Raw genomic sequence first — 26,863 nt, 5'->3', positions numbered from 1 at the left:
GGTGGGGGAGAGCATGGGTCAAGTGTGTTTGAGTGGTCTCTCATACAGGCTTTATCATAAAGCTTGTGTTGTGTGTGTTAAATGTGTACTTACTATGGACACAAATATACATGTACATGAGAGCTAAAACTTACATAAGCACTATTACAAGTAATATATTAGGTATTTATGTTTGCATGCATATGCATCTCCATGTCTCTTCTAGGGGATAATTTTGTCACCCCAGACAACAGAAGCCCGTCACACAAAAAGGGGTCAGTGTTTCACCACTGATATGAATTTAGCTTTTTCATAGATGAATTTATCCCACTGAGAAAAATCCAGATAGGGGTGTAGTATATCAAAGAATTTACTAAAGCGTTTAGCTTTATTTATAATGATGATAAGCGGTGTTGTGTTCTCATTCTTTGTCACTGTCAGTGCGATGGACTTTGTGTTTTAATCTTGCGTCCTATAACTGGAGAAGTTTCTATGATTCTTTTTGTGATGTCTTTGTTTAATTTGGGTATATTGGTATAATGCTGACCATATATATTGACTGGGAATTATTTCATTCTTCATCTGTTTTCTCTTTGGAAGAGTCTGAGAAAGACTGGTGTTACTTCTCCTTTAAATATTTGGTAAGGCACACAATGAAAACATACATGCTTAGCTGTTTCTTCGCTGAACTTTTTATTGTTCTTCCTCTTTACAGATACAGCCTGTTTTAGTTAGGCTTTTACTGCTATGCTAAGACACCATGGCCAAGACAACTCACAAAAGGAAGCATTCACTGAGTTTGTGATTTCTGAGGGTTAGGGCCCATGAGGGCAGAGCAAAGGCATGCCGGTAGGATGAGAGCTCACATCCTAAAGCTGCAAGCAGAAGGCAGGGAACACACTCAAGATGCTGGGAGGACTTGGAAGCCTCAGAGCCCACCTCTGTGACACACCTCACCCAGCAAGTCACATGTCCTGACTCTTGCCAGTCAGTTCTACCACTGGGGACCAGGCATTCAAACACGAGCCTCTGGGGCCATTCTCATTCAAGCCGCCACATAATCTCTTTGCAGATCTGTTCAACTCTTCTGTTTTGTTTTTATTTTAATTTCTAATAAATATTATTTATATAAATCAATAAGATTGTGATATTTCTATACTTTCATGTATCATTATTTGATGGGCATTGATTTCCTATCCTATCTCAATTTTTCCTGTTGCATAGCTCTTAGTATCTTGTAGCTTTTTTTTTTTTAACTTTCAGGTCATCTTTTTTTCACTGTTCCCACATATTACAAAACATATTGCTTTTACATTTGCGTCTGGCTCATTTTACTTAACAAGATAACTTCTAGCTCCACCCGATTTACTGTGAATGAAGATTTTATTCTTCTTTATTTCAGAATAATATTCTACTGTGCATGTCGGCCAGTGTTCTTTATCCCTTTGTCATGTGACAGGCGTCTACACTTATTTCATATTTTGTATGTTATTAATAGTTTCTCAACAAACAAAGGTGTGCAGGTGTCACATGGACTTCATTTGTATCCGTACCTCTGAGTGGGATTGCTGCTAGTTCTTCCATGTTTCCGTCATTCTGTCCCCTCCCGTCTTCTAGTGTTTCCTCCAAGAAACACGCCTTTACTCCAGTTAGTGTCTCTCTGTGTTACTTGGTCCTTCTCTCGTGCATGTTTTAATATTCTTTATTTGTTCTGGATTTTCAAAGATTTAACTGTAAATCATTTCAGAGATGGTGTGGGAGAATTGTCTGTATTCTGTCAATCATGTATTTTAATAAAACGCTGATTGGCCAGGCAGGAAGTATAGGTGGGTCAACCAAATAGGAAGTGGAGGCAGGGCAATGAGAATAGGAGAAGGCTAGAGAGGAGGAAACTTCCTCAGCCACTCCTGCGCAGACCACTGAAGAGGCAGCATGTAACTTGCCCAGCTGAGAAAGGTACGGAGCTATGCGGCTAATGTAGATAACGATAATGGGGTAACATAAGTTATAAGAGCTAATAAGTAGCCTGACCTAATGGGCCAATCAGTTTATAACCTTACGGAGTCCTGTGTGTGATTTCTCTTTGGGATTTGCCGGTTGTGGGGTACCGGGAGGGACAGAAACCCCAACAAGCCGGCCCTCGTACTACATATGGCGCCCACGTGGATAACTGAATCCACAGAAAGCTTGAGAAAGCTTGGGAAAGAATAGAGTAAAGCATGTTTTCTTGGTGGCAGCAATTTCTCAGGTCTACACTGCTTGCTAGAGGCAAGCAAGCACTCTCATCTAAGAGAGGCTTCCTGACTCAGCTTTAGCTGCAAAACCTTGCAGCTCTTTTAAGAGGTCCTGCCACAAAAAAACTTAAACGGTGTTGATGAAAAGCTGAACGCATGCTTTTCAGTTTTCAGTCGTAGCAGGAAAAAAGCTGCACTGTTTTAAAATGCTGGTTTTCTGGGCTGTCCTGCCAGGGCAAACTCTGACTCTTTTAGGCAGGCAGTCCGATTGAGTGTGGTCTGTGAGGAGACTACTACAGCTTGCTTGCTAGCAAGGACCTTGAAACGTCATAGAGTTGTGGCAGTGAACACAGCTCTGGCTGGTATCTCAGCCATGAGGCTGGAAAGCTAAGGAATGGACTGGATCTAGCCGTCAAAGCCACGACTCTCCATATTGCTTAGTAAATTAAAGGCTCATGTAATCAGAAAAAGAGAGATATACAGTAAAGAGAGATTCAAAGAGGAAGAAAACCTCTAACTGGTTTACAGCATGTTAAAAATATATGCAGGCTAAAGGTTAAAGTCATTAAAAAAAAAGAAAGAAAGAAAGGGAGACATAGGGTGTGGTGGTACACACCTTTAATCCCAGTGCCTGGGGGGCAGAGGTAGATTGACCTCTGTGACTTCAAGGTGTGGTAGTGCACACCTTTAATCCCAGCACTGGGGAGGCAGAGACAGGAGGATCTCTGTGAGTTCAAGGACAGCCTGATCTACAGAGTTATTCCAGGACAAAGTTATATACAGAGAACCTGTCTCAAAAAGCCAAAAGTTAAAAGTAAAAATAAAAGAAATAGAGGTTGAAATAAAGCTGCATAAAGATGGAAAATACACAGAGAATCTTGATACTGTGTGTTATTATGCTCTCTTTGAATTGTTTGAATGTTGAGGAAGGAGCAACAGTTGCTAAAATACTTTTGTTTATAAATGCTGCTGAATTAATCCAAGATAGATATTTTGAAAATACCTTTGCTTCAAAATTGAAGTCAAAAGGTATGCTACTTTGGAGAAGAGATTTTGCTTTTGTTTCCACAGAAAATGAGAGGCTCTGGATTTATTCAGAGTTAAGAAAAATCCAGTTTGAACAAGGGAGACCACCTGAAAAATCTCCGACAGGAATAAATGGCCCAGATGTCTGAGTTCTACATCCAGAACAGATTCAGGACTGCTGCCTGAGATGATCGAGACTCAAAGGATACTCCAGCCAGGACTTGATTATAACTCTAAATTTTCTTTAGGTCCCCATAAGATTATCAGCGCCCCCAACCAGCAGGAAGTAGCCTGAAATACTACGCCCACATTCCCAACAAATGGACTATGGGTATTTTCCTTTGTTTAAAAAAAAAGAGAGGGAAATGGTGCAGGAGAATTATCTGTATTCTGCCAATCATATTTTAATAAAACGCTGATTGGCCAGGCAGGAAGTATAGGTGGGTCAACCAGACAGGAAGTAGAGGTGATGCAATGAGAACAGGAGAATTCTGGGAAGCAGAAAGCTTCCTCTGCCACTCCTGCGCAGACCACCGAAGAGGCAACATGTAAGCTGCCCAGCTGAAAAAGGTACCAAGCCATATGGCTAACATAGATGAGAATAATGGGTTAATATAAGCTATGAAAGTTAACAAGAAACCTGAGCTAATGGGCCAATCAGCTTTATAATCTTATGGAGTCCTGTGTGTGATTTCTCTTTGGGGCATGCCGGTTGTGGGGTACTGGGCGGGACGGAAACCCCAACAAGCCGGCCCTCGTACTACACAGAGAGGTTACTCTGGAGGAGTGTAATTTATTTTTGTTGTTCTAAGTGCTTCCTGCACCTTAAAAAATCCACATTTTTACCAATATTGGGTTGCTTTGGGGTATTATTTCATTGACTAGACCTTCTGTATCCTCAACCTGTAGCCCTTCTCCCCTGGGCATGCTGGTTAGACAGATATTTGGTCATTTGGTGATGTCTTGGAGATCTTGTGTTTTGTTTTCGTTGTTTCTTTTTTAATTTTTCTAGAAGTAGTATTTCAAAGTCTGATACTCTTTCTTCTAACTGATCTATCTGTTGATGCTTTTATGCTTGATTTACAGAGCTTCTAATTTTAAAGATTTCTCTTGCATTCTCTTTCAAAATTGTGAGTCTTTACTAAATTTCTCACTTATATTTTGAATTATCATCCTTAATTCATTTGACTATCTGTATTCATTAGCCTCTTTTAAAATCATTCTATTGAATTCTTCATCTGGCATATCACACGCTTCGGTATCTTTGGAACCTGTTACTGGTTACTCACTTTAAGGAGTGTGCTGTCTCCTATTTTCATTTTTCTTGTGTTCGTCAGTGCAGCTTGTACTTTTACCCAGCAGTAACTTCCAGTGCCCTACACGTTAGCCTGGACTTCTTACTGATGAGTAGAAATTTATATGTGTCCTTGGTTGTTGTCATGGCGATTAGCCTTAGAGAACTGGGTTACTGCTGCCTTGCAACACAGATATTTGCGTTAATGATTCTGTGATTTTGTGTGATTGTTTGTGTCCCTATAACTTTTAGTTGGACTTGGCTAGAAGTCTCCTTTCATTACTGTTTGCTTCCTTTTCCTCCTGGGCAACCTAAATGTAAGGGCATCACCAAATAACAACTCGACAGCATGTGTCTCCAGAATACAAGGGCAATTTCTTCCTTATTTAATCTCAAAGCAGCTGGGAATGGTGGGGTCTCTACAAACACCGTGGCCAGCACAGTGTTGATATGCAAGAGGCAAGATGGCAGTCTGGTTCAACAAGACTCAGTAGCCAATGTTGGTTCAAACTTCAAAAGTCTGACCCTGGCTAGTTTATTTTAGGCATATTTAAGCACAGCAAATTTGGAATATCATTTCCTGGTAATAATGAATTCAATTCCCTGTTCACAAAAAGCCTAAGACATGACTACATTGAAACTGTTGTAAAGTACAAGTGACATCTTCCATATTCCAGGAGAGTTTCTTTAGGCTAACTAAGAAAGCAGACAATGCTCATGAAACAGGTCTGGGGAAGAGAGTGCTATAGATTGACTGAGATAAACAGTCTCAAGATAAGGGTCTGAGGGAGCAGTGTGGGCTGGAGATAATGTATGCCATAGAGACCGCATCCAGGGCACCATGTTAGTAACCATTTCCATTCCTAGCTTTTTGGGAGAAAAATAGGTTATATTTGTTTCTTTGAAGAGTCAATACTGCATGTTTAACATTCCTGGTTTTCCTTGTGTTTATCTGTGAACCCGAGGACCTACATGCCTCGTACATGTTTGCTTCCGCCATTATTGGACATCTGAAAGAACTGTCTTCCATTTTGTTTCAGGGCATGGCGCTCAGTGGTACAACTTCGCTACAAAAGTAAATGCCGATGATGACTTAACTTTGGCTCATATAATAGGAATGTTTTTACTTAGTGCTTTTCTGTATGGCCTTGTGGCCTGGTACATAGATGCTGTCTTTCCAGGGAAGTATGGTGTACCTAAGCCCTGGAACTTTTTCCTGCAGGTGAGTGCACCCGCACACACATTGTTTAGAACCCCTAGTCCTTCTGTGCGTAGTTTGCAAAGAATAAGCAGGATTAAGTCTAACAGTTTAGACCTCCTGTTCCAGTGCAAACAACTGAGAGGGACAAGTTAAAGACTCACTCAGGCTTCAGTCTATGGTCCCACAGCCACGTCGCTTTGAGAAGAGGAGAGGCAGAGCATGAGAGAGCAAAGCCACTCGTCTCAGAAGTCAAGAAACAGAGCTGGGATGGCTTTGCTGGTGGGAGCTGCTCTCTTCACCTTCATTCCGTCAGTGCCTGAGATGCTGGGTGTTGCTGCCCTTAGTCAAGATGGTTTCTTCCCCTTAGTTATTCCTCTCTGGTAAACCCCTCAGAGACATGCTCAGCAATGTGTTTTACTGAGTACCTAGGCAAATCTCAAGGCAATTAAATGGACAGTGAAGATTAACCACCGCACTTCCTCACTCTTGCTGCACTCTAACTCCGTTGTTTGCCATATGTGTTTATGGAATGAAATTATTTTCTGCAGAGAAATCCCGTCTGAATGAATACATGGTAATGTCTGTAGACCCTAGTGAGGAGAGGATAAATTGTGCCCATGTCTATTTTTATTTTTTTATCGATATAAAGCCTGCATATTTATGGAAACTGATATATAATTTTAACACACATATATGATGAATATTTGATTGAATCAGGTTAATTGTCATTTGCATTATCATTTCTTTGTTTTGAAAAACTTTGAATTCCTCTCTTTTAGTCCTATAGAAGATACATTAATAGATTACTGTAAATTAGAGTCACCCTACCATGCTCTGGAGCAGTGGGTCATAGTCCCTCGAAGTTCCTTTTTCCCATTTTCTCCCTCCATTTCCTAGCCTGTAGTGACTGTGTACTTTTTTGTATTTCTAAGAAATCAGCATATTTTAGTTTCCACACATGCATGGGAACATTGCATATACATATATATATGTATATATGTATATATATGTGTGTGTATACATATATACATATGCTTTCTGTATATGGGTTATTTTGTTTAACATCATTTTCTACAGGTATGCATGTCAAGGTAAGCAAATGGCACAGTTTTCTCAGCAACATTTACTGAAGAGACTTTTAAAATTCAATACATTTTTAATATTTGATACCTTGGTCAGAAACCAACTTCCTATACATATATGGACTTATATATGTGGAGTCTATGTTGTGTTCCATTCATCTGTGTATATTGTTATTCCAACTTACCCTGGTTAGACACCACAACTTTACAATACAGGGAAAGACAAGAAATGTTGATTTTATGGTCAGATGTGTGTGTGCACGTGCACACATGTGTGCACATACAAGCACATGCATGTAGTCCAATGGAGGATGCTCAGTGTCTTCCTCTGTCACTCTCCATACTCCTTTGAGACAGGGCCTCTCACTGAACCTGGAAGGAGGCTGATGACCAACAAGCCCTGCATTTTAGTATCTTATTTAATTTCTTCAGAATTTCATAATTTTGTTATGGAAGTCTGGTATTTGATTAAATTTACCCCCAGGCATTTTTTGTAGCTATTGCTATTGTTGGTGTAATTGTTTTCTTGAGTTCTATTTGTTACAATTAGTGTGTTTTTAGTATCTTTCAAAGTCTCTTTGTTTTTGTGGGTTAACTGGTAAAGCTCACTGAATTTTTCAGTTATTGCCTGCAAGCTGAAACCATCTGACTCTTCCTCTCCTATTTGGGTGACCTTTATTTATTTCTCTAACTTAATTGCCTGGCTAAAACTTCCACCACTGTACTAAGTAAGAGTGGTAAAACTATGCACACCCTTGTTCCAGATGTTAGAGGAAACACTTTCAACCTTCTCCAATTTGAGATGATGTTAGCTGTGGGCTTATAATAGTATTTAATGTGTTGAGTAAATTCTTACCATACTTTATTTTTTGAACATATTTATAATGAAGATATTCTGATTTTTACCAAATGCATTTTCCATCTCTGTTGGGATGATGCTGTGTTTTTAAAAATTTTTTGCACTATACATTTTTCTCTGCTCCCCTCCCTTCTACCCCACTCTCCTTCTACCCTTTCCTGTGACCCTCACACTCACAATTTACTCAGGAGATCTTGTTTTCTCCCTCCTTTGTCTATCCATGTATGCCTCTTATAGGGCCCTCTTTGTTGTCTAGGTTCTCTGAGGTTGTGAATTGTAGGTTGTTTTTTCTTTGCTTTATGTCTAAAAGCCACTTGTGAGTGAGTGCATATTATATTTGTCTTTCTGGGTCTGAGTTACCTCACTCCAGATGTTTTTTTCTCTAGATCCATTCATTTGCCTGCAAATTTCAATATGTCAATATTTTTTACTGCTATATAGTACTCCATTGTGTAAATGTACTGCCTTTTCTTTATCCATTCTTTGATTACAGGTCATCTACATTGTTTCCAGGTTCTGATTATTATAATGCTGATTTGAACATAGTTGATTAAATGTCCTTGTGTTATGATTGAACATCCTTTGGGTATATACCCAAAAGTGATATTGCTGTGTCTTGAAGTAGTAGATTGTTTCCTAATTTTATGAGAAATTACCATACTGATTTCCAAAGCAACTGTACAAGTTTGCACTCCCACCAGCAATGAAGAAGTATTTTTCTTACTCTACATCCTCTTCAGCATAAGCTGTCACCAGTGTTTTGATCTTGTCCATTCTTACAGGTGTAAGATGGAATTTCAGAGTTTTGATTTGCATTTCTCTAATGCCTAAGGATGTTTAGCATTTCCTTAAGTGTCTTTTAGCCATTTTAGATTCCTCTGTTGAGAGTTCTCTGTTTAGGTCTGTACTCCATTTTTTTATTGGATTATTTATTCTTTTGATGACCAATTTTGTATATTTTGAGCTCTTTTTATATTTTGGAAATCAGTCCTCTGTCTGATGTGGGGTTGGTAAAGATCTTTTCCCAGTTTTGTCTTGTTGACCATGTCCTTTGCTTTATAGAAGATTTTCAGTTTCAGGAGGTCTCATTTATTAATTGTTTCTCTCAGAGTCTGTGCTACTGGGGTTATATTTAGGAAGTGGTCTCTTGTGCCAGTGCGTTCAAGTGTACATCCCATTTTCTCTTCTCTGAGATTCAGTGTGGTTGGTTTTATGTTGAGATATTTGATCCATTTGCATTTGAGTTTTGTACATGGCAATAGATATGGATCTATTTGCATTTTTCCACATTAGCCTCCAGTTATGCCAAGACCATTTGTTGAAGATGTTCTCTTTTTTCCATTTTGTATTTTTAGCTTCTTTATAAAAAAAATCAGCTATTTATAGGTGTGTGGATTGATATCTGGATCTTCGATTCAATTCCAGTGCTCCTCCTGTCTGTTTTTATGCCAATACCAGGCTGTTTTCAGTACTGCAGATCTATAGTAGAGTTTGAAGTCAGGGCTGGTGATGCCTCCAGAAGTTCCTTCATCGTACAGGATTGTTTTCGCAATCTCACTTTTGATTTTTTTTTCCATATGAAGTTGAGTATTGTTCTTTTGAGCTCTGTGCAGAATTTTGTTGGGCATTGCATTGAATCTATAGATTGCTTTTGGTAAGATTGCCATTTTTACTATGTTAATTCTACCTACCCAAGAGCATGGGAAATCTTTCCATTTTCTGGTGTCTTCTTCAATTTCTTTCTTCAGGGATTTAAATTTCTTGTCATATAGGTTTTTCATTTGTTTGATTAGAGTTACCCAAAGATATTTTATGCTATTTGTGACTATCATGCAGGGTGATCAGAGATGCTATATGTTTTAAGGATCAAAACTTAATAACTTTGTTAAATATATAATTAAGTGGAGCAGGCTTTCCCCTATAAATATTTAAATTGTAAAGAAGACAGGGACTACACAGTACAGTATGTTTTCCTGCTTGGTTTTGACCTGAGATACCATGTACTTGTCTTTCATAACTAACATGAATTCTAATTGTTCTTAATAATAAAAACTTGGAGTCAGATATTAGGGGTGAAAGCTGAAAGGTCAGAGAAGCAAAGTGACCAACCACTAGACAGTCCTTATCTCTACCAGTGCTCAGACCAAAAGGGTGATCCTGTCCTCAGACTGCCTCCTTATACTGACCGCTGCTCAGACTGCACTGAGCTTCTGTCTCCTCCCACCTTATGCTCCTCTCTCCACCCAGTCATATCACTCATGTCTCCACCTCCCTAGTGCTGGGATTACCTTTGTGTGAGCTCTGTTTCTCTTTTAACCTGGATCAATTTCGTGTAGCCCAGGGTGGCCTTAAACTAACAGAGATCCAAATGTCCCCCATATCCTGAGATTAAAGGAGTGTGCCACCACTACCTGGCCTCTAGTGACTTCACTCTGCACTTTGCTCTCCAGGCAAGCTTTATTTGTTAAAACACAAACAAAATATCACTACATATAGCATCAGTAAAAAGGACTGTTTGGAAGAAAAAAAAATCAAAGTGGTTTAATATTTATGAAAATGATTTTATCCATACAGACTCATGAGAAGTTGTAGGATGTCCACAATGTATAGATCAACCGTGCTAGAAAGATCTGACTCAGAGCGAGGCAGTGCTGCTCACTAGGCACTTCTGAGGCAACTTTGTTGACTTTCTTTTTGAAAAGTCGAGCTTTAAGCACAATATGTCTTCTGTGATTGTATGTTAGAAGTTCATATTACAGACAGACAATTTGCTTCACACCATAAAGTCAGCTATTTTAACTCTTCAAAACCAGAGTGGGATGAGCCCGAGAACTTTGAAATCTTTAGAGCACTTAACTTTCCAGTAACACCATGATGATGGTTATTATTTTGGCTGTTGTTGTTATTTTAGAAAACCTACTGGTTTGGAGAACCATCCTCAAGCAAGGAAGAGAGCCAAGTCACTGATCTATCCGCTAATGAGTTTGTTGAGCCTGAACCTCTTGGCTTAGTGGCTGGCGTCCGGATTCAACATTTGTACAAGGTATTTATTCAACAGGTTTCTGTTTCTTGATAGGAGATTATCTATGAAGATTAAATGTTTGACATAGCCACAACTCTACAACTATGCCAATTAAGAGATAAACTTTAGGTGTATACAAGAGAATCATGAGTCTGTGTGTTTGCCTGGGCATGGCGGCACAGGTTTGTCATCCCAGCCCTTTGTAGGGGTCGGGGGAGGCTGAGGCAGAGAAATTGTGAATTTAACTCCCTTGGATTGCATAATGAAAGTCTATCTCTAAACATACTGTTATTTCTCTCCTTCCTTCGAAATGAGATCTACTCCGTGTAGCTAATGGATCCTCCAAGATCCTCCATGGTGGAATCAAGATGCAACGTTTATCAGATATTTGAAAATTATACCCTGATTTGTTTTACAAGTTAGAAATTATACTGTTTGCACTATTTTCTGTGAAAATATTGGCAAATATGAAATGTTAGGTTTTTGTTCATTTCTGATTCTGAAAGGGTGTATTTTTTTGGGGGGGGACTCATACTTGCTGACATTCCCTTGCCTCCCAAAGAGCTATTCCAACTTAATTTGGATGTCTAATTTCATAATTTGTGGCAATTGAATCCTTTTCAGAGTTTCTGCTATTTGCCGGGTTAAGGGCCAGTGGAGGACTGGTCATGTGGCTCCTCTCCCCCACTGAGGTTCCCCCACCTTCTACTTTGATGACATTAGCACAGGTGTCAAACAGCCTTTCCGCTGGTTCTCTTTGGGGATTTACTAACATCGACCTGTTTCCTACGATGGCAGTGCTATAGCGTTGTGCCCTTTTTCTGTTGTCTCTCTTCTCTTCAGCTTTCTTTGCCGCAGAATTGCCCCAGCATGCTCCTCGATTGTTTCAGTGGTTCATTCAAAATCACTCTGACGCACAGTTCTGCTGTTACAGTAGTGCATTTCCCCCAGATCTCTCCTCAAACTTGCACATGGAGTGCCAGGAGTGTTTAGCTGACCCACAGCCCTTTTCTGTAGCATTGATTGTTTACTCAAGACATTCAACAATTGGGTTCTGAGAATTCATTGTTTTGTAGAAGATGATTGCTGTTAGGGATACAGAAATGAGAACATCAGATAAAATTCTTATATTAATTAGACATCTGTAAAATCAACAAGGAACAGAATATTTACAATACCCAAGGATGATAAGCCTTCTAAGCTGAACTTAGAAGTTCTGTATATTTTCCTCCTTGAAGTCATGTGCTAATTATAACCATGAACTGAGCACATCCCCACCACACACACAAAAGAACTCTACTAGAATAATGAGAGGCATATAAAGATTTGGGGGGGGGCGGGAAGAGAGGGAGTCATGACTGGCTGGTATGACAGATTAAAAGCTTGGAGGATCTAGACAGATGGCCGGTCATTTAGCAATCTGTATGGCTGCGTGTGAGATGCTATGGCTCTAAAAGGAAGCATGAAATGGCTATTCTTGGGGTACTCTAAAAACAAAGTCAATTTTGGAGCTTGGAAATAAAACAGACTAAAGAAATAATTCCAAACCCTAGGACAAAAGAAACCGAAGAGATTTAGCTCTGCAAGACAGTCTACCAAGAAGCAAGAGGGCGGCCCGAGCAGAGACGAGCTGGAGGTGAACTGACAAACCCCAAATCCGTCCTTACTCTGCTGAGTCCCAGCTCAGGTGGAAGCGATGCCTCTTCTCTATGTATTTAAGCAAGTGAAGGGTTGCTCTGTGGTGGACGATACCGCTACCACATAGCCATGCTTTTCTCCTAACCAAGTGTATTAAACAACTGAAAACGTGTTAGACATGTGAAAAAGCATGGACTAGTGACCATAACTAGCAGTAAGCATGGACTAGTGACCATAACTAGCAGTAAACATCTCCAGCAGAACAGCGTCATCAGGAACAGGCTATATATGTTAGGATTAGTAGGCACAGATTTTAAAATAATGATTAGTATATTAAAGAAAATAATTTTAAAAATAATAAAAATAGAAAAATAGTAAGACTGTGAGCATAGAAACAGACTAGTCAGTGAGTACATAAACAACTGAAGTCCATAATTCATTTATATGACCCAATAAGCAAATTCAGAAAGCAAGTCCGTGTGGAGAGTTTTCAAAAGATGCCATAAACCCATCGTGATGCAATCTCACCATAAACTGAAACCAGAGTGTTGTTCTCACCAGAGTGGGAAAAAGAGTAAGAGATGAATAATTAGAAAGCCCAGGATGTCAAAGAAAAGAATATAATTCTTATTGCCCCCCAGAACTTCAAAGTAAGATCCTATTGCAGAAGATGCCACACATTTTGGTCCTAGGACTTGGAGAAATTAAGTTGTAATGGACCCGGAAGCCTCCTCCCTCAGGACCAGCTCTTATCCTATCAGACACTGCTGTGAAAGCTGTCTAGAAAGAAAAGCAATAGTTAGTCCTACCCAGCTTAGAGCCTATGAGCCATGGGTGGCCAGCCCCCATCTACGTATCTACAGTGTACCCTTATACCGTATACATGATACTCGGGGACATTGTGGAAAAGCCAGAGAGAAAATTGTAAAAAACCAGAGGAAGAAAATGTCTATTGTGAGATAGTATCGTCTAGACATCAAGGGGAAGTTTCATCTTGAAATAGCAGCACTGTGGGAGGAAGGGAGAGAGGGAGATGACTTAGGAGGGAGGGAGAATATGAATGTACTTCGGTGTGTCTGCAGCAGCAGAGAGGTTTTTAAGGACCTTGGTTCAAGCAGGAGCTAATGTCCAGGTGTTTTTAGCAAGAATTCTTATCTCAGTGTTTGGTGAAAAACTGAGAAAAAAATGGCATTGTGAGTGCCTGGAATTGCTGCAGGTCTGGGTCAGCTTCAAGCCCGCAGCAGGAAGTCTGCAGTATGTGAGTCACAGAGCAGTCAAGGCTGTAGTTCCAAGTTAGGATGGAGAAAGAAGGCGGAAACTGTGGGGGCTGCAGGTGGCTGTAAAGCTGTGAGTGAACCAAAGCCCACCCGGTTACCCGCTCTAGATGGGCTGATGGCACACATTGGGTTTTTATTTTTGTTTAAGACACCACTTAACAAAGGAAAATAGCAGTTCCCCAATTCAGGAAAGAAAAGTTTAACTTTAGGCAAACAAAGAGACTTAAATGGAGAGCACAGTAGACGTTCACCGAGGTGACAAGCGGTTCACGTGCAGTTTGCCCTCCTAGCCCAAGCCCCGTTCCCTTCAGGCGCTGGTGGAGAAAGATGAGTCTAATTAGTCCTTGCAAGTTCCCGTCTGTTGTTAGACATATGGTTTGCACGGTGCCTGCTCCTGTGCTGCCCAGCTGATAAAATGCCTTCCTTCCTTCATTAAGTATCTGACTATATTTACAGGAGCATTGTTCTAAGCTCTCTGTTTGTACCACTGAGGCATACTTTGGCTCATGTTTAGTAAAATGCTAAATCATTCATATGTATATATGCACACATGTTTTTCCGTTCTCCTGTAACAATTTTTCTGTCATGGGGGAAGGTGTCATGTATGGCTTCTTCACAGCTACAGAGTGCATGTGACACCAGTTCTCAGTAAACGATTCCCACCGATTACTGACTAATAAGTTCTTAGTGTGTGAGGGAGATGTCTGAGACCCGTCAGCCCTGCATTTTGGAATGTGTAGCTAGGTAGATAGTTGTGTGGCTCATGCAGATAAGATCATAGGCGAGAGTGTTCTTTTTAGGTGTAACAAGTAGAGTCTGGAGGTCTACAAGCTGGTGAAATGCAATGGGACTTTCAGCAGATCATTCCGAAACATTGGAGAAGGACTGACTGAGGCTAACTAGGCCTGACTGGGCCTGACTGGGCCTTCCTGGGCCTGACTGGGACTGACTGGGGCTGACTGACTGGGTCTGGCTGGGGCTGACTGGGCCTGACTGGGCCTGACTGGGGTTGACTGGGCCTGACTGGGGCTGACTGGGCCTGACTGGGCCTGACTGGGCCTGACTGGGGCTGACTAGGTCTTCCTGGGTCTGACTAGGTCTTCCTGGGTCTGACTAGGTCTTCCTGGGTCTGACTAGGTCTTCCTGGGTCTGACTGGGCCTGACTGGGATGACTGGGCCTTCCTGGGCCTGACTGGGGCTGACTGACTGGGTCTGACTGGGGCTGACTGAGTCTGACTAGATCTGACTGACTGGGTCTGACTGGGGCTGGATGGACTTCTGTCAGCTTTAAAACTGGAACAGAGCAACAACAGGAGATTACTGGGGGGTGGGGGGAGTCCATAGCCTGCCCTGAAACAGCCCTGTATACGGCTTGTAAGCATTGTTTGGTAATTGAATCTCTTTTTGATTTTTTTTTTGTTCCTCTAACCTTGAGATTAATGGCACTTTTCTCCAACTTTGAATAATTACTGAGTCCTGGTTTACAGATGACAGTAATGAAATTAGTCCTTGTTTTCCCTTTACAGAAATTCACATTAAAAAATAGTACCCTGATGGCAGTAAAAGACTTGTCTTTGAACCTGTATGAGGGGCAGATTACTGTTCTTCTGGGACATAACGGGGCAGGAAAGACCACCACCTTATCCATCCTCACAGGTGTGTATCTGGGGTCACACTGGGGACAAGCTCAGTGGACCAAGGGTCAAGTGTGAGGTTTCTGCTGACATTTCTGTAGCCAGCATCATTGCAGTGCAGCTAGCTAATCCACTCGGTTCTTAAGGTGCGGTCACCATCGTACAATCAGGTCAGTGTTTATTTCTGTCTCGGATGCACCAAGCCCCCTTTCTTTCGAGTGCCATTCTGAATGATCGTCCAAGTCCCCACGTTTTTGCCTCACTTCCTGCTGCTCTCTCCACACCGCAGGAAACCACTGCCGTTTTCCTGGTCTGCGAGGCTCTTACTGTGAATGCACAGTATGAATACATACTAATTTTCTGAGAATATTTCAAACACAGCTAAATTGAAGTTTTTGAATTCAAATGTCCCTATATGTGTCACCTCTATTCTACCATTCCAATATTTTACTATACTCTTATATACCTATCAACCCATTTAAAATACTTCAAAGTTATTTTTAGACATTAAATATTTTTTTATTATTTAACCTAGAAATTTTCTTTTGATAAAAATATTTTGTGTGTTTAAAATTTGTTTATTTGCTGACATATGTACACATTTGTGTAGTTCAACAGATGTATCTGAAGATACATAGAAAATTCTCTAATTTCTCAAATAATCTGCTTAAAAATGAACTCCATTCTTATTTATTTATTTTGTGAGTCTGGGGTCTGGGGAGAGGCAGTTTGTGCCATAGTGCACACGTAGAGATCAGAGGACAACCCCGGCAGCTCTGTCTCCTCCCATGGGGCTGGCGAGTGAGCTCGGGCTGGCAGGTGCAGCCTGTGCCTTCACCCACTGGACCATCCTGCCAGCCTAAGAGTTCCACTTTTAATTCCTTTCTACCAATGCATTTCATATGAACCAATAACTTTGTTTATTCCATAGATATAGATTACTAATATGCCAAGTATTGGGATAGAAACTTAAGTGAATGGATAGGTCCAAAGTCCTTACCTCCAGGGATTTTATATTGGGTGGGAATCCTGATGTGTAGACAGGAGTTTTGTAATGTGGCTTGAGAAACAGATAGATCTCAAAGGGAGGGTTCTACCCTGGCCATCTTGACTAATTCCTGCTTAGGGAAGTAGTTTGGTGGGAATGAAATCTGAGTCTGGGGAAAGATTGCAAAAACCATGAACAGAAAGAGTGATGTCTATTATAAGGACATACAAGGCCTGGGAACAAGAGCATGGAGACTGTCACGTGACCAGAGAAGAGAAAAAGAGTGAGGAATGGCAGAAAGAACAGGCCAGGCCTGAGATCTCTAGCGCATGCCAGGTGGGTTGGGCTTCTGTGACAATGACTGAGGCAGACTGAATGTTGTGGAATTTCCCCTGAACCTCAGCTGGAAAACCTCTTCTTAAGGGTATTCTTTCTGAACCACTGTCACATGACTGCAAAGGAATCACTGTCATGGTTGACAGCAGGGTCGGACTGCCTACCACTCACAGAATGTGCCTGTATCTGCTGTCTCGGAACACACTCATGTATTACATGTGCATGATAAGTGTCCACAAAGACATGTCTTTGTCCCAGGACCTGCTCGTTCCTGTTGCTTTATAAGGCAGAGACTTTTCAATGTCCTTAAGGACATGCAGTGGCTAGTGCCTTGTGAGGGCGAGGCAGAGCAGAGAGGGATGCGCAAGAGAGTCGGCGGTGCAACAGCGGCAGCATGGGTTAAACCAAGGGACCAGCGAGGTGGAAGTTGAGAGTAGAATTGTGATTACATGAGTGTGGAGAACAATGAGAAGGGACAGATGGAGACATTGGATTAATGGTTATTGAATTAGTTAAACAAGAATAAGAAGTTCTAGTGTGTTATTGTACAGAAAGAAAGTACCTGTATTGATCACAGTAGTTCCCGTATGTTAAAACGTCTGGAGGAGAGGATTCTGAAAGCTTCCAGCATTATATAATGCATTCATTCATGCATTTGCAGGATCACCATTAACTAATGCAGACAATATTATGTTTTATGTGTTAAAAAATAAGTTTAAACTTAAAAAGATAAATTAATTGCATAATCATATGATATGATAAATACAGAGCTGGAAAAGAAACATGTTTAGACTACTTTCTATTTGGTCTCGATCAGGATCTTTTCAATCTACTTCCTATAAAAATATAAGTAGATGTTATCTACATTTACCAATGATGTAACGTCCCAGGTTCCTGGTGGCTGTACCTGCATCCTCTAGGTACAACTGACCTACACTCCAACTCTCCCAGGAAAGGTAACATTTATTGAATACTTCTCTTAAAAAAAATGGCTTAGGGATGCAACTCAAAAAGTTCAAAAACAAGAACAAACCAAACCCAAACTCACTAGACAGCAGGAAATAATAAAAGTCTGAGCCAAAATCAATGAAACAAAGTAAATAATACAAAAAATCAATAAACCTAAAATCTGGTTCTCTGAAAAAATAAATAAGACTGGCAGGATATTGACCCAATTAGCTAAAAGAATTAGCGGACCCAAATTAACAGAATCAGAAATGAGCAAGGAAACATTACAACAGACTCCACAAAAATACAGAATATCATAACAGGATATTTGAAAACCCTGTACTCTATTAAGCTGTAAAGTCTTTTTAAAAAAGGACAGATTTCTAGATTAAGTCAATCCACCAAAGTTAAACCAGGAAGAAGTCGGCAATATAAACAGACTGAAAGCAAACGAGGAGATTGAGATGGAAATTCAAAGCCCTCCAGCTTAAAAAGAAAAGAAAAAGTAAAATTCAGGATAGATTCACAGAAGAATTCTATTAGACTTTCAAAGAAAATTTACATTCAGTCTTTCTTAAACTATTTTGAAAATTAGAAACAGAAGGAGCCCCCTCAAACTGGCTCTATGAAAGAAATATTACTGTAATACACAAATCAAGTAAAGACACAACAACAAAAGCAAAAGCCACAGACCAATATCCTTGCTTAAATTTAAAATACATAGAATTTAAAATACCCAATAAAATGCTTGCAGACCAAATACACACATACATCAAAAATATTGTACAGCATGACCAAGTTGGATTTAGCTTAGGGATTTGGGGGTAGTTCAACATATGCAAGTCAATAAATATAATAAACCACATAAATGGACTTAAAGACCAAAATCGCATAATCATCTCAGTAGATGCAGAATAAACTTTTAGCAAAATTCAACACAGCTTCATGATAAAATCCTAGGGAGAATAGGACTAGAGAGAACACATTTTTACATAATAAAAACTGTAAATATAACCCCCATAGCACAGACACTGAAAGAAACAGTTAATAAATGGGACCTCCTGAAACTGAAAAGCTTCTGTAAAGCAAAGGTCATGGTCAACAAGACAAAACAAGAGCCTACAGAATGGGAAAAGATCTTCACTAACCCCACATCGGACAGAGGACTGATCTCCAAAATATACAAAGAGCTCAAGAAATTGGTCATCAAAAGAACAAATAATCCAATAAAAAATGGAGTACAGACTTAAACATAGAACTCTCAACAGAGGAATCTAAAATGACTGAAAGACACTTAAGGATATGTTCAACATCCTTAGTCATCAAAGAAATGCAAATCAAAACAACTCTGAGATTCCATCTTACACCTGTAAGAATGGCCAAGATCAAAAACACTGATGACAGCTTATGCTGGAGAGGATGTGGGGTTAAGGGAACACTCCTGCATTGCTGGTGGGAGTGCAAACTGGTACAGCCCCTTTGGATGTCAGTATGGTAATTTCTCAGAAAATTAGGAAACAACCTTCCTCAAGACCTAGTAATACCACTTTTGGGTGTATATCCAGAGGATGCTCAATTGTGTCACAAGGACATGTGCTCAACTATGCTCATAGCAGCATTGTTTGTCATAGCCAGAACCTGGAAACAACTTAAATGCCCCTCGATCAAAGAATGGATAAGGAAAATGTGATACATTTACACAATGGAGTACTACACAGTAGAAAAAAATAACAACGTCTTAAATTTTGCAGGAAAATGGATTGAGCTAGAAAACATCATTTTGAGTGTGGTAACTCAGTCCCAGAAAGAAAATTATCACATATACTCATTCATAAGTGATTTTTAAACATAAAGAAAACCAGCCCACAAATCACAATCCCAGAGAACCTAGACAACAGTGAGGACCCTAAGAGACACATACATAGATCTAATCTACATGGGTAGTAGAAAAAGACAAGATCTCCTGAGTAAATTGAGATGAAGGGGATCTTGGGGGAGAGAGTTGAAGGGGAGGAGAGAGGCAGGGAGGGGAGCAGAGAAAAATGTAGAGCTCAATAAAAATCAATTTTAGAAAGCTGTAAATGAGAAATCTACAACTAACATCATTCCAAATTGGAAAAAAAATTAAATCAATCTCACTGACGTCACGAACAAGACAGAACTTTCAATTATCCTAACTTTTCAATATTGTGCTCAAAGCACTAGCCAGGGAAATAAGAAAAGAGAAGTAAATTAGACAGATAAAAACAGGGGAAAAGGAGTCAAACTGTCTCTACTTACAGATGATATTATATATAAGAGATTCCAAAAATTCTACCAGAAAAATTCTAAAAAGCAATGAACAATTTCAATAGCATGGTAGACACAGACTCAACACACACAAAAGTGGATAGCTTTCCTGTGCCCCAATAAAGAGTAGGAGATCATGGACGCACTCTGATTTACAACAAAGAGTAGGAGATCATGGACGCACTCCGATTTACAAGTAGCAATGAGTAAACCTGACCAAGGAGGTGATGGCCATCTACAATGAAAACCTTAAACCTTGGAATAAAGAGATAAAGACGCCAGAAAATGGAGAGACATCACAGGCTCATGGACTGATAGAATTAATATTGTGAAAATGGCCATTCTACCAAAGCCATTTTCAGATTCAATATAATCTCATTTAAAATTCCCATCTCATTATTCAAAGAAATAGAAAAACTATCCTAAGTAATTTGTATGGAACCACAAAAAATTCTGAATAACTAGAATAATCCTGAGTAAAAAGAACAGTGCTGAAGAGATTTACATTCTAGACATGAAGATATATTACAGAGCCATAGGAAAAAATACGATATGGTACTGACACAAAATCAGACATGTGCCTTTGTGAGAACATGTGAACAAATTTGAAAGTGAACAAAATTGAAGATTCAAACATGAGTACAAGTAGCTACAGCCATCTGATATTTGACAAAGTTGCCAAAAACATGTTAGACCAAAGAAAGTATCTTCAGTGAATGATGCTTAGAAAACTGTATGTCCACATGAAGAAGAATGTAATTAGAGCCTTCACGTATCACCAAGCACAAAAGCTAACTCCAGATGAATCAACCACCTTAGTGCAAAACCTGAAGCTGGCGGAAGAAGACATGGACAGCACCCTACATGATGCAGGTCTAGAGAAGGACTTTCTAAATAGGATTCCATTTGCCCTGGAATTAAGGGCAACAATTGATAAATGGGACATCGTAAAACTAAAACGCTTCTGTATATGAAAGGAAGAAAATCAAGTGAGAAGGATGCCCATAGAGTGGAAAAGAATCTTTTCCAGCTAAACATCTGAAAGAAGACTAATATCCAATTAGTCTCATAACTAGTTTTCTAATTGGATATTGCAAATTGCTTCAGGCACTGTGGAAATCAGAGAATTCTCCAAAGGCTAAACATGAATGTACTGTCTGGCCCAGTTGTTTAACCCCTTGATATATGCTCCAAGGACTCAATGATCTACTCCAAAAATAGTGACACAGTCATGTTTATTGCTGCTTTAACCACAATAGCTAGGAAATAGGAACAAACTAAATATCCTTCAACTGATGAATGGATAATGAAAATACGGCACCTATACCCTATGGAATACTACTCAGCTATAAAAAAAAACCCCTGAAATCATAAATGTTGCACTATACTGAGTGAGGTAACAGAGACCCAGAAAGACGAATGTGGAGTGATGTCTCTCATCTGTGGCTCCTAGCTCCAAATCTTCAGGTGTGGGTAAATACCCTGGAGTAACTGCAGGTGCCAGGAAAGCAAAAAGGGGACTGTGGGGGTGGCAGAGAGGAGAATATCAGCGTGCAAGTGATTTGAAGGGAGAAATGAAAATGGAGGTGGGAAGAGGTCAATACAGGAGGAGAGGGAGCGTGTAAACTAGCAGTGAGCATGTCTGAAAACAACCCCACAAAGAATCATATTGTTTCTAGTTACTTAAAATTATGTACAATATATACAAGTCTACAGGTATACATATAAAGTTTAAATAAAAATTTCCCATCTGGGCTGACAGTGCTCCCCACAAGAGCCATAGACTGTGTAACGGAAACCACTATACCAGATATGAGAAACCCCTTTTCAGATTGTTTGGGCAAATCTAAGAGACTCCCGAAACACCATAGGCTATTGCTGTTGCCAGAAGGTAAATCTCTATTCTTGATGACACCATACACTTCAGACATAGGATTCTGCAGATCTGACCTGGATTTCCCCTGAAAGCATCCTCCCTGAAGACCAACTATCATGATAACAGAAAGTGCCGTGCAATCTTCCACAGGGAAAAGCAATCAACAGTCCTGTCTAACTGTGACACCTCTGTACAGCATACTCACATGGCAAGGTAACCCTAAGGGTGCAGTAGTGGCATGTATGCCTCAGCAGTAACCACAGCTCACTAATTGGACTTAAGGCCTGCTCAACAAGAAGGATGTCATGCCTGGTACTGGAACCTGGTCAAATACCCAGGACTAGTGAGGTGATGGATCTTGGAGGGCAGCTTACACCACAGCTTTACTAAACCTTTACAATCCCTGACTATATTGGAAATATTTACCCTTATAACAACAGATACAGGTAGACCTCTTCCCTTATCAAGAAACATCAATAGATGGAGACCATTCCAGAAAATTACAACTGACCAAAATTCAGAAAACAAGTGTGTGGTGCCTAGCTCAACATCTACAACATAACTCCTGCACCTAAGGCTCAGGGAGCATCAAGGAAGAAGGTGTGGAAAGATTGTAAGAGCCAGAGGGCTAGGGAGTCTACTCTGAGATTGTATCTCCTAGAAATGTCAGGGAAGCTACACCCATGAAATCTCAATGACATGACTGCCCAAAGAAGACCCAAGCAAGGAAAATACTGGTAGACATCCTAATGTGGAAGGGGAATCTCACAGCGCCCCAACCATCCACGAAGAACTTCAGGCAACTAAGGAATGTTGAGAGAGAGAGGAGAGAGAGAATGAGAGAGAGAGAGAGAGACCTCAGGGAAGAGCCTCCTAATTGGCTATACATTATCTGAAATCATATATGTACAAGAAACATTATATGGACTGAGAAGGTTGTATTTATATATTCTGAAATACATATACAGCTACTTATCAACAATTAAAAAAGAGGTCACAAAATTGAGAGTAAAGGGAGGTAAATGGGAGGGGTTGGAGGAAGGAAAGGAAAGGAAGAAAATGCTGTAATTACTTCTTAATTCCAAAACCAAACTATTTTCAATAAAGATATAAAAATTAAAAAGGAAAAGTAATTTCTTTCTCCATCATTGTCAGATCATGGCCATTGACACTGTGTATCTCTGTGGGAGACATTGTTGCTTTTGCATGTTCTATAGACTTTGTAGGCTCGGCTCTAGGGAGCAGCATGTTGTCCTGCGCCCTTGTTGAAGCTAAGCCCTGCCATGTCTTTGCTTAATTCCAGGTTTGTATCTTCCTACCAGAGGAAAGGTCTACATTGGTGGATATGACATCTCATCTGACATGGTTCAAGTTAGGAAAAGCTTGGGCTTGTGTCCCCAGGATGACCTGTTATTCCCGATGCTGACCGTGTCAGAACACCTTAATTTCTACTGTGTGGTAAGTATTTCCTTTCTGCACTCTTCGCATCCTCCAGGCAGTGTGAGCAAGGACCTGCAGCTCTGCCTTTATCAGAAGTTCCTGCTGGAGGCAACAAGAAGGGTGAGCGTATGTAGACAGCTCTGTTAAAGCCCTAATGGAAGGTTGTTCTAAGCACAAAGTTAAAACCACTATATAGACGTTGATTCTTCTTTTTAGATAAAAGGAATACCTTCAAATAAAAGATCCAGAGAAATTCACAGGATGCTCACTGCTTTTGGCCTGCTGCATAAAAGGAATACAATGTCCAAGAATCTGAGTGGAGGGATGAAGCGCAAACTCTCAATCATCATAGCTCTTATAGGGAACACCAAGGTAAATAAATAACAGAACGGGTTCCCGTGGGGCTGGCAAGATGGCTCCAAAGTCCCTGTGGAGCACATGGAGACCTGCTTCAAGATCCCCAGCACCCTGGTAGAAGCCAGGCATGCTTGTGGGTGTCTATAATCTTAAACAAAGCTGGCCTGGAAGCAAGTAGGTCCCCAGAGCTTGCTGTCCAACCAGCCCAGCTCATCGATGGCTTCTGGGTTCAATATGAGACCCTGTCTCAAAAGAGACGATGTAGAGTGATTGAAGAAGACATTGGACATCAATCTCTGACATCCACACATGTAAACACACATAGTAAGAAATAAAATAAAATAAAATAGGTCTTTACTCTTCCAGATTCAAACACAAAAGCAGGCACAAGTCCAACTCTCCCAAATGTAAGGAGTGGGACTTCCTGTTATTAAGGTAGCTGACATAATGTGGTCATAAGTATGACGGTTCATGATTTATCAGTTATCCATCTTAGGGTAGGCTAGAGTCTGTATCTTTGCTTAAATATGTCCCCTATGTACAGTAGGTTATCCCACACCCAGCAAGCATGAAGTAAAAAGAGCCATGGTTACTTATCCTTGTCTCTAGGTGGTGATACTTGATGAGCCAACATCTGGCATGGATCCAGTCTCAAGGAGGGCCATCTGGGACCTCCTTCAGCAATATAAAGAGAACCGTACCATCCTGCTGACCACACACCACATGGACGAAGCTGACGTGCTGGGTGACCGCATTGCCATCCTAGTCATGGGTACCCTGAAGTGCTGTGGTTCTTCACTTTTCCTGAAGAAATTATTTGGTATGTCTATTTGATTCTTTGGGTACTGGTGCTGTAGTGATGTCCTCTTGGCGAGGCATGGTGACACGTGCCTGTGTCTGTAGTGCATGGTAGGCTGAGGCAGGAAAGAATGATGAGTTGAAGGCTCTATATAGGGAGACCTTGCCTCAAAAAACATCTCCAACGTCAATTTCATTCTTTTTTTGTTTTCTCTAAAAAGACCTTTCTAAGTTCTATTGCATTAGATATATTTTGGTCCTCATTTATGATTATAACTCATACATCACCTAGCTATTCAATTTTTTCCATTCTGACCCAATAAGCATATTCTATCTTGGAGGAAAATGCTCCTTATTGAACCAATGAACATAATCATTATATTTATTTCTTCCACGTGGCTGATAATAACTGATAATTTGTCATAGGGACACAGATTTAATACATTGATTGATGGATGCTTATAGGGAAGAAAGTCAATGACCACACTGATATTTGACATTGTTTTCTCATTTGAACCGCTATGTGAGCTAAACCCTTTCTAGTTAATGTTACAAACTATTCCTCAAATGCAGCAGCGCATCAATCAGAACTAAATGGACAAGAAATAAATGAAAAGTAGGGTAAAATAACCTTGACTTGAGTGAGTATGCAGTCTGATTAGTAAGACTCAATTATTGCAAGGCCTAGTGATACAGGCTGTAATTCTAGCAATCCAAGAGACTGAGGCAGGAGAATTGCGAGTTGAATTCTTATCCAGTCTTGACAACTTAGGGGGATGTTGTCTCCAGAAGTACAGAGGACCTGTTCAGTGGGTAGAGTTCGTGCCACGGAAGCATGAGGATCTGGGTTGGGGTCTCCAGTAAAAGGCAGGGCATGATGGTCTGCCCCTGTGACTGCAGTGACAGGAGGGTGGAAGGAGACAGGAGGATCCCTGAGCCTTTTTGACCAGGCAGTCTAGCCAAACTGGGGACTTCTGGGTTCAGTGAGAGACCCTGTTTTGACAAAAATAAGAATATGGAGACCCAATTGAGGAAGACACCTGCAACATCTCCGTATGTTCACACACAAACATCCCATAGCCCCAAACACCCCACACATAATTAAGTACAATTTGCAAAATAAAAAGAGTGTTGGAGATATAGCTCAGTGGTAGAGCACTTGCTTGTCAAGGCAGTAAGATCCTGCGTTTGATCATCTAAATGGAAATTTTCAGGTGTGGGATATCACCTAGTCATGGTGAAGACTCTTGAATGTGATGTTGAAAAAACCTCTGAGTTGATTAGGAATTACATACCAGCCGCAGAGATGGAGATGAATATCGCAGCTGAATTGTCATTCATCCTGCCAAAGGAGTACACACACAGGTAAGGATCCAGAAATGCTGCACAGCGACCATTGGGTCATCAGAAACTGCAGTGACCTTTCTAGGCTTCCTCAGACTTGGCAAATAGATCCTTGCCACTTGCTTTCCGAGACATACTAGTAAGAGCATTTGCTTTCTAAGTTTTCACTAATTATACAGAAGGAAGCCAGAAAAGGTAGTGTCCATAGATCTTTATGTTCAAGCATTGAAACTGGGATTAATTAATGATAAGATAGGGCACTATAATAATGTTTCTTCTTCTTGCTGAGGAGAGACAAGTGAATTTATATTGTTCTATAAAAAGTGTTCTTGGCTGGGCGGTGGTGGCGCACACCTTTAATCCCAACACTCAGGAGGCAGAGGCAGGCGAATCCCTGTGAGTTTGAGGCCAGCCTTGTCTACAAGAGCTAGCTACAAGATAGCTAGGACTGTTACACAGGGAAACCCTGACTCAAACCCCCCCCCAAAAAAGCGGGGGGGTTCTTAATCTTTTCTTATGATTTTTAGTACACATATATAATATATACGTATAATATATAATGTCTAAGGTACATTGTGAAGCTTTGATAAATGCTTATGTTACAGAATGATCAAATAATAAATATATTACCTCATATACTTATTTTTGCAGAAAAAGCATGTAAAAGTGTACAACACATGAAATTTATAGCTGCCCTTCTGTGCTAGGATCAGTGATGCTTGCTGCTCCTATCTAACTGGGAGTTTGTACTTTCTGATCAACAGCCTCATCCCCGCCCCCCCCCCCACCCCGCTCCCCGCAAGGCTCTGATACTTCCATTGTGCTTTCTATTTCTGTGAGTTCTAAGTTGTAGAACTTTATACAGGAAATTATGTGCCATTTGCCTTTCTGTGTCTGTGTTTTTTCACAGATGATAGTGTCTCCTAGACATATGTGGGCTGAAATGGATAATGACCCTCTTCTTATCTTTAAAGACCGCATGGTGTTGCACTGTGCACTTACACAGTGTAGGTCATTTTTTAACCACGTCTCTCCTGTATCTCAGATACTCTGAGTTATGCTGTGATAAACAAAGGTATTTAGAGATGCTGATCTGTTCATTTAGCTCTATAACCAGGAGGTGGTGTCTGGATCATACAACATTTTACTTTTAGTTTTCCGGGATCTTCTCTGTAAGTACTGCTGTACCAAGGACAAATGTAACCATCACCCTTATGTCTCCAGAATGTACTTTGTCTCTC

General features: G+C 40.4%; 1 protein-coding gene across 3 annotated transcripts in view; it reads left to right on the top strand.

Moving 5' to 3' along the window:
• Nucleotides 1–26,863, top strand: part of LOC125417124 (phospholipid-transporting ATPase ABCA3-like) — a 108,431-nt gene that overhangs the window by 28,394 nt on the left and 53,174 nt on the right. For all 3 annotated transcript variants that reach the window (XM_085693012.2, XM_085693011.2, XM_085693013.2), the window contains exons 10-16: nucleotides 5,574–5,755; nucleotides 10,587–10,718; nucleotides 15,139–15,268; nucleotides 22,987–23,141; nucleotides 23,340–23,495; nucleotides 24,090–24,300; nucleotides 25,493–25,643. In XM_085693012.2, the coding sequence (XP_085549138.2) occupies nucleotides 5,574–5,755; nucleotides 10,587–10,718; nucleotides 15,139–15,268; nucleotides 22,987–23,141; nucleotides 23,340–23,495; nucleotides 24,090–24,300; nucleotides 25,493–25,643 (1,117 nt within the window). The remainder of the gene's footprint in view (nucleotides 1–5,573; nucleotides 5,756–10,586; nucleotides 10,719–15,138; nucleotides 15,269–22,986; nucleotides 23,142–23,339; nucleotides 23,496–24,089; nucleotides 24,301–25,492; nucleotides 25,644–26,863) is intronic.

Source organism: Myodes glareolus, chromosome 7 (assembly GCF_982192425.1).
Source record: "Myodes glareolus chromosome 7, mMyoGla1.1, whole genome shotgun sequence".
In the NCBI taxonomy this organism is placed as follows: Eukaryota; Metazoa; Chordata; class Mammalia; order Rodentia; family Cricetidae; genus Myodes; species Myodes glareolus.
This window is presented reverse-complemented; position numbering and strand designations above follow the sequence as displayed.